At 41.3% G+C, this 12,955-nt stretch overlaps 1 protein-coding gene across 1 annotated transcript in view; it reads left to right on the top strand.

Annotated features, from left to right (window-relative positions):
• Positions 1-11,989, top strand: part of KIAA1328 — a 178,511-nt gene extending 166,522 nt beyond the window's left edge. Inside the window, exon 11 of the mRNA XM_082075412.1 lies at positions 8,719-11,989. Within this exon, the coding sequence (XP_081931538.1) occupies positions 8,719-8,932 (214 nt within the window). The 3' untranslated portion in view covers positions 8,933-11,989. The remainder of the gene's footprint in view (positions 1-8,718) is intronic.
• The last annotated feature ends 966 nt before the right edge of the window (positions 11,990-12,955 follow it).

A 12,955-nucleotide genomic window follows, 5' to 3' on the forward strand; every position in this document is an offset into this window, starting at 1 on the left:
AATGGTAATGATAGCATGAGATATGTTTGGCTGTGGAATGTCTTCCAAAGGAGGATAGCGAGAGGCTGATTGTAAGCAGCAAACGTGAGGAAGCACACTGTAGGGAACGGTTCTCTCTCAGCAGGGAGATGGCTGGATGATATAAGTCTTTTCCTTCTCTAGGTTATGTTTCTGTGAATACTGCCTTGGAGAGTTCTCTAAAAGTCTCTGATACTGTAAGCTCTCTATTATGTGGGTGTGGGTTTTACAGCACTCCGGGAGGCTCTTGCTGAGGACACTGTGTAAATATATTCTGTTTTACATTGTGTGATGTATTTTAAATAAAAGTCTCAGATCTTTTTTTAATTGCCTTGAAATATTCTGCAGTCTGATCTTTTTCTTTAAGAATTAAGAAACTTTGAGATGCCTTTGGAAAATACAGACCTGTTACAGTCAAGAAATACATCCCAACCTGGAGTTGGTTTAAATACATATATATCTCTGTTGATTTTGCCTCCTCCTGTATCCCACAGTGAAATGTCTGCTCTGAGTCCCAACCTGCATGAAAGTAAAATGTGAATCTCAGGCTAACTGGCACAGTCTGTTTGTGTCTGATTCTTGATTTAATCTTGTTCATTCTCTTGATGTTTCTGCCTCAAGAATTGCACTTATCTTCTGTCTTTTCTTGGTTTCACCATCTGCAGAGTCAGTACATGGGAATATTCCCAAAGGGTGGGTTTTGGTCACCGAAGACACAGTACACATATGAAAGGCAAGGTCCCCTATCCCAACTCGTGGCCTTTCAGGGAATGGCTGCAAAGTCAGCTTCTCTTTCTCAGCTTTCATTCTCTATCCAACCAGTCTCTAGTGTTCATTCACATATTCATCTCAGGGTTGCTGGGTGTAATAGCATGTTGGTTAAAACCTGGGTTATACTCATAGAGCTGGGAAGGAGAAAAGAGAGAATCTGAGACTTCATTTCAGACTTAGGGATTCTGAACCCAGAAATCTGGTGACACAAAGGATCCAGCGTACATAATGCATTTGGATTTTCAAAAGGCCTTTGCCAAGATTCCACACCAAACATTGATAAACAAATTAAGTTTCTGCAGGACTGGAGGAAAAGTCCTTCTGTGAATTTACTACTGATTAAATGATAGCAGACAAAGGGACTTAATAGTTGTTTTTCACAAGTGTTTGCTTTTCACAATGTTCTTTTGAGAAGAATCATCATTGGGGTCCTCTAGGAACCCACTGGGCTGGTTATTCACCAGTGACCTGGAGCTAGAAGTGGACAGCAAAATCTCCTGGGTGACCTAATAAATTTGTGGATGATACCAAGTTCTTTCAGATAGTCAAATGGCATGTCAATAGCAAGAAACTCCAAAAATGCATCAAAAATGAGTGGACAAAAAGGTAATTTACCTAGGGAAGAGTCATCAACACCATGCCTACATGATACTGAACTCAGAGAGGTGGTGACAATTTGTGAAGTCAAAAGCTCCCCAGGTCTTCACAAAAGCTTGTGGATGCACAAACCTTGGTGTACCCACATTTTGATTCCTATGTGTACTTTTAGTCTCAACAGAGACATAGTGGAATCTTGAAAAGATGCACAGGACAATTTTAAATGATCAAGGGGATGAAACAGCAGCCATAGAATGAGACAAGAAAAAGCTATGACTTTGGGTAGGAAAAGACCAAATAAGAAAATGAACAGGATTTGCAAAGTTGTGAAGGTGGTAGATTGAGAGTGGACCTGTTGTTCACCAGATCCCACCAGGTGAGAGACTAACGGCAGTCAATCCTTAAAAAGCACTTGGTGACACTAGCAGGATTTCAGATTAAAACAGATGGAAGTGTGTTTTTCAATAGCAATGAGCTTCCTGAGCTTGCTGTCACTGGACATTGTGGAAGCGGCAGGTTGAAAAAGAAATTAGGCAAGTTTGTGTGCAACAGATTGGTACATGGATCTTGAAAGGACACATCAGGCACACACCTGGAGCATCCCTAATGCAATGATTGCGAATGCAGGAGTAAAGATGGCAAAAAAGTGACTAAGACTCTTTAATTTGGGTAGAGTTCTGCCCTTCATCTATAGAGCCTGGGTTAACTTGGGGGTGGATGATCAGTTGTCACAGCCAGTTCTTCCAGGTAACCTCCAGGTGTACCACTAGTGTGGTGTCTTCAAGTTTGGGGTAGTTTGACTGCTGAGTCCACTTCTTATCTGTATCTGTTTTTTTCTCTGCTTCTGTTTGCCCTGTTTGTTCTACTCAAATAGGGATTTGGTATTTGCTTTATAATAATAATAAGCTCAGTTTCCTTTTCGGTAAAATGGGCCTGTTCCTTACCTCTTGAATGTGTTTTTAGCCGTATTTAGCATTTGTAAAGTGCTTGAAGGCAAGCGGTGTTTTATGAATACAAAGTAGTGTTAGGCTTTGTACTTAGGCACAATACTGTACCGTAATTCAAAGGCAATTCATGTAACATTAGTAAATCACTTTGAACTTTATGTTGAAAATATAAGCAGTAGTATAAAAATAAACCTTTTTATTTCCTCTGGTATATACAGTTAAATAAAGTAAGCCTATACAGCTACTAATCTCCAAATCCATATTGTGGGTATGCTTTGTTGAAATGCCATCACCTTGCAGAAGAGACGTTCTATGTGTTTTGTACACGTTTATGGTTGAAGAATAAATTTTCAGAGACTGTGAATGAAAAGATATCTCTGAACATACTGATCAAATAATATCTGACACTGCTGTTTTAAATAAATATACATATATCTTACTGCCAGAGTATTTATGACTCTAATATGTTTAGTTATTTTGCCTTATGGGGAAATTCCTGTTCCTCCAAATATCAAACTTGTTTGGAGTTGTGCTGTTTTTTCAGGAAGGAACAAATGATATTATTACTTAAATGGGACTGCACAATATGAAAACACAATAGTGTAGTTTAAAAATGGAACAGCTTCTAAGAAATATATTTTACCAGCAAAGGGAAATAGACAAACACTAAAAATCCAGTGACATATCCCAAATGTCTAAATAAATAAATAAACATCACTGTTCAGCCAGTTGATGCAGGGATGCTCTGTGGTTACCTTCAAGAGCACCGTTCTCTCTAATATCCTGATCAGTAATGAATTCTCCATCCCTTTGGCATAATCTGACCATTTCTTAGGTACTATACATTGTGGGGCTGTCTGAACTCTGATTGCCCAGCAGGTTTTGTTAGACAGAATACCAAGTGGTTTCAGGTGATTTCTCAGCAACCATCCTGGGAATAAGTGGTCTTATGGTTCCCAGAGCAACAGCCACATTTCTGTGTTTGTCATAAAAATTCAAGAACCTTCCTTCTCATTCAATTTGGAAACACAGTGCAAAGTAAGATGCACCTGTAAATGTTCAGAGAGTTATATTCCTGCTGCACAGCCAGTGAAGCAGAAATACAAGTGGAAGGGAGGATTTGGCTCTGTGCCAACCTGTGTTTATTTTTGTGCTGTTTTCCTCTTTAAAATGTGAACATTTAATGAGCTGTTCGGAATCATAATGCTTTATGATGTTTTCTGTTACCTTAGTGATGGACTGCAAAACTCTTCTACATGAAGAGTTTATAAACTCTACTAGATACTTATTTAGTTAGGAGCCAGCACTGAAAGTTTCTAACGAAATTTCCAAAATCACTGCAGGGGCTGAGGAGTCAAATTTCCAGCAACTTGTGTTAATTGTACGGGGGAGACTGAAGGAGTGTGGTCACAGCACCGTGCAGTGCCTGACCAGGTCACATTTCAGAATCATAGAATCATTTCTGTTGGAAGAGACCCTCAGGATCACTGAGTCCAACCATAACCTAACTCCGGCACTAAACCATGTCCCCTAAGAACCTCGTCTAAACACCTTTTAAACACCTTCAGGGATGGTGACTCCACCACTTCCCTGGGCAGCCTGTTCCAGTGCCTGACAACCCTTTCTGGGAAGAAGCTTTTCCTAATATCCAATCTAAACCTCCCCTGGTGCAATTGGAGGCCATTTCCTCTCATCCCATCACTTGTTACTTGGGAGAAGACACCAACCCCCTCCATGCTACAACCTCCTTTCAGGTAGTTACAGACAGTGATAAGGTCTCCCTCTCAGCCTCCTTTTCCCCAGGATGAACAGCCCCAGTTCCCTCAGCTGCTCCTCATCACACTTGTGCTCCAGACCCTTCACCAGCTTCGTTGCCCTTCTCTGAACTCTCTCCAACACCTCAATGTCTTTCTTGTAGTGAGGGGCCCAAAACTGAACACAGAATCCAAGGTGGGGCCTCACCAGTGGGGTTGATCACTTCTCTAGTCCTGCTGGCCACACTATTCCTGATACAAGCAAGGATGCTGTTGGCCATTTTTGGCCACCTGGGCACACGCTGTCTCATGTTCAGCTGCTGTCACCAACACCCCCAGGTCCTTTTCCCCCAGGCACTTTCCAGCCACTCTTCCCCGAGCCTGTAGCGCTGCCTGGGGTTGTTGTGACCCAAGTGCGGGACCTGGCACTTGGCCTTGTCGAACCTCATACAATTGATCTCAGCCCAATGATCCAGATGGTCCAAATCCCTCTGTATGGCCTTACTACCCTTCAGCAGATCATCGCTGCCACACAATTTGGTGTCATCTGCAAACTTACTAAGGGTACACTCGATCCCCTCATCCAGATCATTGGTAAAGAGACTAAACAGATTTAGCCGCCCAGGCCACAGTTCTGCACTGACCCAGCTGCACTGGTTTGATCCCTGTGGTACCTGCCTCTCAGTTAGTTTGGGCACCTCCATGCTGCTCTCTGAGCCATATTTGGAGTTTTACCTTTTACATTAAAAGCAAAGGCAAAATTCCCTTATTGAAAGAAGAGCTTCCAAGCTTAACGCTTATGCACAGTTCTGCCTTCCTCAGGCTTTGCACACTAATTCTTTGTGTTCCCTCTCCTGATGGAATTTTTGAAGATTTTATGATAAGATTTCTTTTGCCAAACTTTAGCCATCTAAATGGTTAGACTTCTAATCCAAACCTGCAGACTTTACAGATTTTCTTCTCCCATGATCAAACATGGAGATTTTCAGGCTTATGACATTTAGATGAAAAAATAAACATGTGAAAAGTGTCAAAACCAGGCTTAGAAAACTGATTGTTTTCCAGTCTGTTGCGGAGGTGCTCATTGACTTTTCAGCACACTGGCAAATGTACCAAAAAGGTGAAGATGGACTGAACTATCACCATCCTTAAAGGGACAGTTGCCCACCTCATTTTCCTTCTCTTGAGAGGGAAAAACCCATCCAGGAAAATGTGTGCAAGCATCTAGTACTGATGGAACGTTTAGTTGCTTGGTTGAATACCTATATATGAGGAATTTCTGTATGTGGCTTAATGTACAGTGCTGGTACTTTTACAGAATGTTTGGGAATTTTTTTCTCCTTGGGAAGCATGAACAGTACGAGGGCACTCCTGTCTGTTAATTTCCATTAAAAGAGCATTCAGTATTCACCAGCAACGTTTGCAGGATCAGTTTTCCTGTTTGAAATATTCTGACTCTTGGGTGCCAGATCCTGCAGCTTGAACTTCACTTTAACTTAAGTGTATTATTATTATTATTAATAATAATAATAATAATAATGAAGCCTGGTTTTACTTATGCATTTATTCAGACCATGCAAGGAATTGATATCCTGGTTTTAGATAAAGTTACATTTCAGGAACTGAGCATTCTGACTGTGTCTCTTTAAATATTTGGGTATAAATAAATGGTGAGAAAATTGTCTGTGTGAGCTTCGAACCATTCTAAGTCTACTCTGTTGCCTCCAGCTAGATGCTGTCTGATGTTGCCTAGACACACCAGGGCAAACTATTATCATGGGATTAAACACTAAATACCTGCAAGGAACATTCTCTTTATCAGATAGCGTTCTGTTAGCAGAGTTCATTCAATTTATTGCATATATAACTGTGGTGTCAAATAGACTGATGTACAACACCTGGTCTTTTACATAATCTTTGCTATTTGCTGCGCTTGTAATCTGCCAAATCATTTAGCCTTCCTGATAGCAGAAATGCTGTATAACTTAGATAAACTTGCAGAAGAAATGAACTTGAAGGTACTGCTGAAATCTAGGGCCTGCACGTTTGCTATAAATGCACTGGCTGGTTTGGTTTCCCCTACCTAATCTGTGATTGAATGTGGCTGCTGGAGAAATTGAAATTTTATGATAGCACTACAGTCAGAGGAGATAAGCATTTGTATGCTGGAGTAGATTAATCTAAAGAGAAATTTTAGGTGTGGCTAATGAAACCAGTGTATGTGTGAACTGGTTTTCTTTGGGGTTCAAAGCATCTGTGTATATCTCTATAGAGTCTAGTCCAAAACTTTCTCTAAATGAAAAGTCTAATATAGCTATGTGCCAGTTCTCACTGTCAGCAGCTTATTCAGTTTTACATTGGAGATGTCTTTAAGGAGCCTCAGTTTTTGGAGGGTACTTTCTCAGTGCTAATATAAACAACAGACCCCTTTAAAATGCTCTTATTTGCCTACCCAAAACCCCCATGTCCTTGTGAAATTTTGGTTGGGGTTTAGCCACTTACATGATCCAATTGAGACAACACTGAAGCTGTATTTTTTCATTTTTAGTCAGTCATTTTTGGCTGTTAGGGGTGATTTAAACAGACAGATAATAGAAAGACATGTAGGCAAGCTTAAAATGTGAAAAAGAAATTTGAAAAATGGGTTTCTGATTGGGTGGGAATGCAGGCTAGACATTGAAAGGAAAATAAAACAATCTATAGATAGCCAAATAGAGGAGAGAGCCCTGCGAGATACTAATGTCAAGTTGGACTGTGTTAGAAACTATGGGAACTGTCAGACTGGAAGAAATGATAAAGATTGCAGGAAATAGTAGAGCGGATGTTTCCAAGCAATCATAGCGTACCTACAGTGGTTGCCATTAACATCAGTATTAACCCGTCAGTACCACAGTTAACTCCTTAGAGCTGAGGAAGTATTTCTGTATCTCATCCGTAACTACAAGTTACTTGGTCGTGGTCAGTTTTCTGGTGATGTCTGGAACATAACGCTCAGCCCTGCAGCTAATGAGGGATACTTTGCATGGCTTTGCTAGTTTAGGGAAGGAAATTGCTTCACCTGGTGCTGCTTGCTGCTGCATGATGCTGCTGGGCAGCACAAGTGGATGCACTGACTGCTGCTAATCTTTCACACCAATGAACTGTTGTGAATATTTGTACTGAAGAACTTTTTGCCCTGTCTGAGTTGAGGAACCTACTCCAGCTGTTTGGCTTAGTTGCTTAGTCTTCCTAGTCTCCCACTGTCCTGAAAAACAGAAGCTTTTCTCAAAGCAGGAAACACCTTGAGATGTTTCCTTACACTATGGATGAACTCTCTCTGCTTTAAAGATAGGGACCCTATGGAAATCAACCAGCTGCACTTTGATTGGATGCTTTGAATAATGTTCTGTGCATGTAAGTCATGGAATATGTGAAGTATTTCAGCAATGGGGACAGACTTTTTAGCAGGGCGTGTTGTGATAGGACAAGAGATAATGATTTTAAACTAAAAGAGGGGAGATTCAGGCTAGACATGAGGAAACATTTTTTTACAGAGCTCAGTGACACACTGGCCCAGCTTGCCAAGAAATGTGGTGGATGCTCCATCCCTGGAGACATTCAAGGTCAGGCTGGACGTGGCTGTGAGCAACCTGATCTAGTTGCAGATGTCCCTGCTCATGGCAGGGGATTGGACTAGATGACCTTTGAAGGTCCCTTCCAACCCTGACTGCTCTATGATTCTATGACCAGGCATGCTGGTGCTAAAGACAGGATGGAACAAAGGGGACTTTAACCTAAAACTTTTGAGTGATATCTCTTAGACTGGAGAACAGCCTCCCTGGGGAATCACTGGAAGCGGTCTTGTTTAAGACATTTAAAATTGGACAGGAGAAAATATATTGTAATGATCAATCCTGTGCTGGTATTTAGATCAGGTCTTGTCTTGTGTGAATATTAATAGGAAGTCCCTGTCTGAAGTAACTGCCATTATTCAGTGTGCATTACTACCTAACTAAGGCTGACTTGCAACCTTCCCCCACATCTGTACTCACACTTAAAGAACAGCCAGAGGAATGTTTAGGACCTTTACCTTCTCTCTTGGTGCCTGAAGTGTTGATTTGGTGTTGCCTTGCTTAGATTATATTCCTTTCGTGCTTCCACAGGACAGACATATAGTGCACAGAGATTTACAGGAAGCACGTGTAGTTTGTGGCAATAATAATAAAGTCTCCTGCTGTTTCAAACCCCTGGGAAACTAAATCAAGTGTAGAGGTCTATTCAAAAAAGTGCAGCATGTGTCTAAGATGCTTTACTGAAACCTATACGGGTCTGCCTTGTACCCATTCGGTGTATTTGGCTGTCTTATCTCTTGAAGGTCTGTCCTCAGCCTCTGGAGTGTGACTAAGACATTACGCACCTCAAATGGAAAAGCTGATGAAACAGCTTAAAATAACCTGAGCAGCCATGCTTTGCCCACTTCTTTTTCACTACTTTTGATATTCCTCATAGGAACCCATGCAGCAGAATTCTGTTTGTGCTGGTGGCCCCCGTCAGACAAATCTGGGTCTAGTCTGAGTTATGAAGGCAGGAAGACTGATTCAATGCCTGTGTGATGCTTAATGGAACTCTATTTTCTTGTTGTGTTTCTGTAGGTATGAAGCTTGTCTTCTTGACCTGGTTGAAGCCATGAGTCCGATATCTGCCCCAGGAAACCTCTGCAGAGAATCTTATGACAGGAACAAAATGCACACACCTCGTCGTGTGAGCCACAGGCCATCGTCCTTGTACCAGAGCCCTCGCAGCTCCAGAAGCAGAGCAGATGAGCTGGAGGAGAGCCGGCTTCTCGAGGAGATTTTCTTCATTTGACACACCTCATTGGCCTACAGCCCTGCTGTAGAATTTTTAGGACCTTCTCACTGCTGATTTGTTTGTGTTAAAGTACCGTTTTTAAATTATTTGAGTGACAACTGCTTGTCTTCCCTCTTCTAAAACATAGCTAATTAGCATCCTGTTTCATTTTGGATTTAGTAATCATGGTGCAAGAATGTTGTTGGGATAGACTAATCAGAAAGCGTTAACTTTTTTTTCTAAATCTTTCATGTGCCAAGTAATCAATCTAAAATAGCATTTTTTTTAATCTGCAACATTTTCTAATAGATTGAAGTCACAGTTTTGCCAGCCTCATATCGGAAGTGTATTTCATTATCGATTTTTAGCTCTAAAGCAGTTTGCAAGAACTGCCTAACATTCAAGAACCGCCACGTTCAAAGTAGATTATTTTCTAATTACACAAGTCTGTTTAAAACCTGGCATATTATAAAAGTACAAGCACTTTAGCACTTCTTCTCAGTGATTTTATGATCTACTTTTTCCTTCAACATGCTGATATTTAAAATGCTGGGTTTTACGGGATATATCATAAACTCAACTATACAATGTCTAATAACATTAATAGATGATGTTTCAGGTTGATATACTAGGCATCGGTTTGAGATATATTCCTCTTTAAATCAGTGGTATTTGACAGAGTTTATGTGCTGGGTAACCTAACCCCGAAATAGCAGAACACAGCCACACACTGTAGTGGTCCAGAACCTATTTGATGTACTTTTCAAGATGAAATATATATAGTAGTGGTAGTGTAAGAACAGTCTTAAGACATTTTCACTAACTTGCACTATTTTGATAGTGTATCCAGGCTCCATTGTAAATAAGACAAATCAGTAATTATTTCCACTAGCGGCTCGCAATGCACATTTCCCTGCCGGCTTTAATTATTCATGCTGTATCTATTTCAGTTTATTTAAATGCACTTCCATCTACTGCATGTACTTGGTTATTTAAAGAAATGTGCCGAATTGGTAAAAATGACTGCAGATTACAGGATTAATGGTCATTTTCTCCACAATGCGGTGTTCATATTTTATTGTAACAGTAGCCACCGGCATGTGTTCCTAGAAACATGAGGCTAAAATACTCATTTTGCACAGTAAAATTGCAGTGAGAGAAAGGCAGAACTGAGCCAGTACGGGCAAGTTCTAGGCCATTTGCTCCCAAATGCCACTTTGTGGGCCAGTACGGCTTTTCTGACGGTCTCTTTAGGCAACCCTGCTTATCTTAATGGCGTTGAGTTGCTGTGCCGATCCTTGGGGTATCGCCGCTGCCTCCCGTCAGTGCGGGATTTCTGGCTCATGCCCCCGGCAGCATCGCGCTCTTGCAGCAACGAAACAAAAGGAGAAAGAAGGGGAGGATGAACCTCGGGTTGCTCTGAGCCATTTCATTCAGGCTCAGTCTTAATCGCTAATTAGGTGATATCCCTCTCTTGCATCCCAGCTGAATTTTAAAAGCTGCTCGGAGGAGTTTAGAGGAGGGAAGCGGCATTACTGGAACAGAAAATGACTACTGTGGAAAGGCCCTGCTTGGTCTGTCCGGCTGTCAATGGAGTATTATAGTTCTTTCCAATATGTCCATCTGCTGTTGGATGCCCCTCTTGTTCTACTCCCTGAGCCTGCAAAGGCACAAGTTTCTGCTTAAAGCCCCAAAGACGTATTCGGTGACCTGACCCTGAGGCTGAATAGTCTGCTTCTTTAACAGGGCAGAGAAAGGGAGAGGAAAGAAGAGAAAAATGTACAAGGAGCAGCAGGAAAACTCTGGAAAACCATGAAGAGATGACCATCACGTAGATCTTAGGGTTTTAGGTTGGTTTTTGGTGGTTTTTAGTTTTGTTGGGGATATTTTTTGTTTTTAAGGTTTGGCATTTATAGAGAAACGGTTCTCTGAGTTCAGTCCAATTGCTTCTCTTCTCTTTTCCAGTTTGACTGAAACTTTAATTGCCTTTTCTAATAAGTCCTAACTGACCTTTTGAAACAGCACCAAATACATGTATATCTCTTGAAAGGTGCCTTTGTGTACCCAATTGAGAACACTGCGTGGGTGCATTCTGTTCTTTGGTTCTTTGTGGGTGCCAATATTTAACTGCTTCAGAATTCCTTATGATCCGTTTTGTTCATTAACGATTCTAGTGATGATTTTTGACTTGAATCTGTATTTTGGTAGTAGTTCTTTTTAAAAGGGCAGTGTCAGGGTTGTGGGCTCCGCGCTCAAGGTTCTGTCCATCAGTCAGAGCTACTTGGGAAGGCAAACATTTACAAAGCCAAGAATTCTAGAGCTAAAGTCGTTGAAATGTCTGATGGGTAAAGACCTGCCCATTTTAACTGTCTGTGAGATGTGGACAAAGAAACAAAAGCTATTAATCTGGCAGACCCTCTGAAAAAATCATTATTTATAATGCTGGCTCTTGCTCTAGTTATCAGCAGTACATTAGGAATAGTGTTTAGCAGTCAGTGCAAGCAAAGATATTTTGCCATGAGGCACTACAAAGTTGAAGTTATTAAAACATTTATAGCCTTAGGAAAAAAAAATCAATGGTTGTCAAATAGGAAAGGACAAAATCAGTAGCTGGGACTGGGAAGGGAATTGTTCCCATCTGCTAAAACAGTAGAGGAAATCATTTGACAGTGTCCTTTTAAGTTTAAGCTCCTATATTAGGAAGCTGCTGCTGGGGAGTTTGTCCAGCCGTAGATTGTTTGTCCACAGTGTTCCCAGTTAATATGCTTCAGCTACACATCAGGCCGTGTTTCACATGGGGCTTTGTGGAGTAATGTGACATCTTCTAAGGCTTCCACCTGTGCCTTCGCTTTGCGTCCTTCCCAAGTGGCTCGTACACACTCACTCACTGAGCTTTGTGTAGTCGTTGCTTTTGTGCACCTCGCATGCCATGGACGTGTAGCAGTCACACCCTTTCCACTTCTAGTGTCTCCATTCTCGCTGTTGAATCTCATCCTGAGCATATATTTATATACGTATGTGATGTCTTAATCTAATAAATTATCTGGGGATTTCATTTATTCTTCCAGACTTTGATTTGACTTATCTTCTGGTTTGTTTTGTCCGGCTCAGATGTAAAGTCTGCCATTGACAATATGTTCTACTTTCCACATCTTGTCATATATATTGTGAATCTCCAGTTTGCTAAGGTAGATGAGGAACTCATTTTAAGCCTTCTCTTCCTCTCCAGGGCATGGTCTTTGCTGTGAGAAGAAGCAAGACCTCTTCTGGAGCTTGAGTGGGAGGGAGGGGTCTCAGAATACAAAAGAGAAGACAATGGGAGAGCCAGCACCATGCTTTGGGGCAAAATAGTGGAATTAAAGAGTAAGAAAAAGGGATGGAGGCAAAAGCAAGGAAGGACAAGTTTGCAAGTCAGAAAACTGTACCAAAGGATAACAGAAGGTATAGGTTGAACGGAGCTGAGCCAGACGGTGGAGACAAGTTGTTAAAATACAGTAAGTTGATGAGGTAGAATTTTGTGCTTATATCCTGGAGTGTGAAATGTCTTCAAGCACCAGTTCCAATAAGAGATTTATGATTTCCCACTCCTTTTCTACATCATGTTCCCGCGTTTGGGGAGTTACTGTCCAAAGGACACCTGGCAAATGAGGAAAAGAAGTAAATGACCAAACTTCAGCTGCTCCCCTTTACGTTGGCTAGACAGGGAGGGCAGAGCACAAGGAGGGTAATAGGGCGGAACCCAGGTATAACTCAGGCATGGACTGAATTTAATTGCTTGTCAGGGATGGTGGTGTGGACTTAGATGACAGAAGAATAATGAGACTGAATAAAGCAAGAATCTGAATAAGCGAGAAACAAGCAAAACAAAATTTGTAGTGATCCAATGAGCTATGGAGGGTTGGTGTTAAGGAAGGAGAGGAAAAGGCTTAGCTCTGCTTGAGAGAGATTGAGCCTGAAATATCTAAAACATATCCCTTGAAATAGCACATGAGCCCAGGGTTAAACTCTAAAAGTTGCAGCAGAGATTTTCTGAAATACAAC

The sequence above is a fragment of the Streptopelia decaocto genome (genome assembly GCF_964273445.1).
Source record: "Streptopelia decaocto genome assembly, chromosome: Z".
In the NCBI taxonomy this organism is placed as follows: Eukaryota; Metazoa; Chordata; class Aves; order Columbiformes; family Columbidae; genus Streptopelia; species Streptopelia decaocto.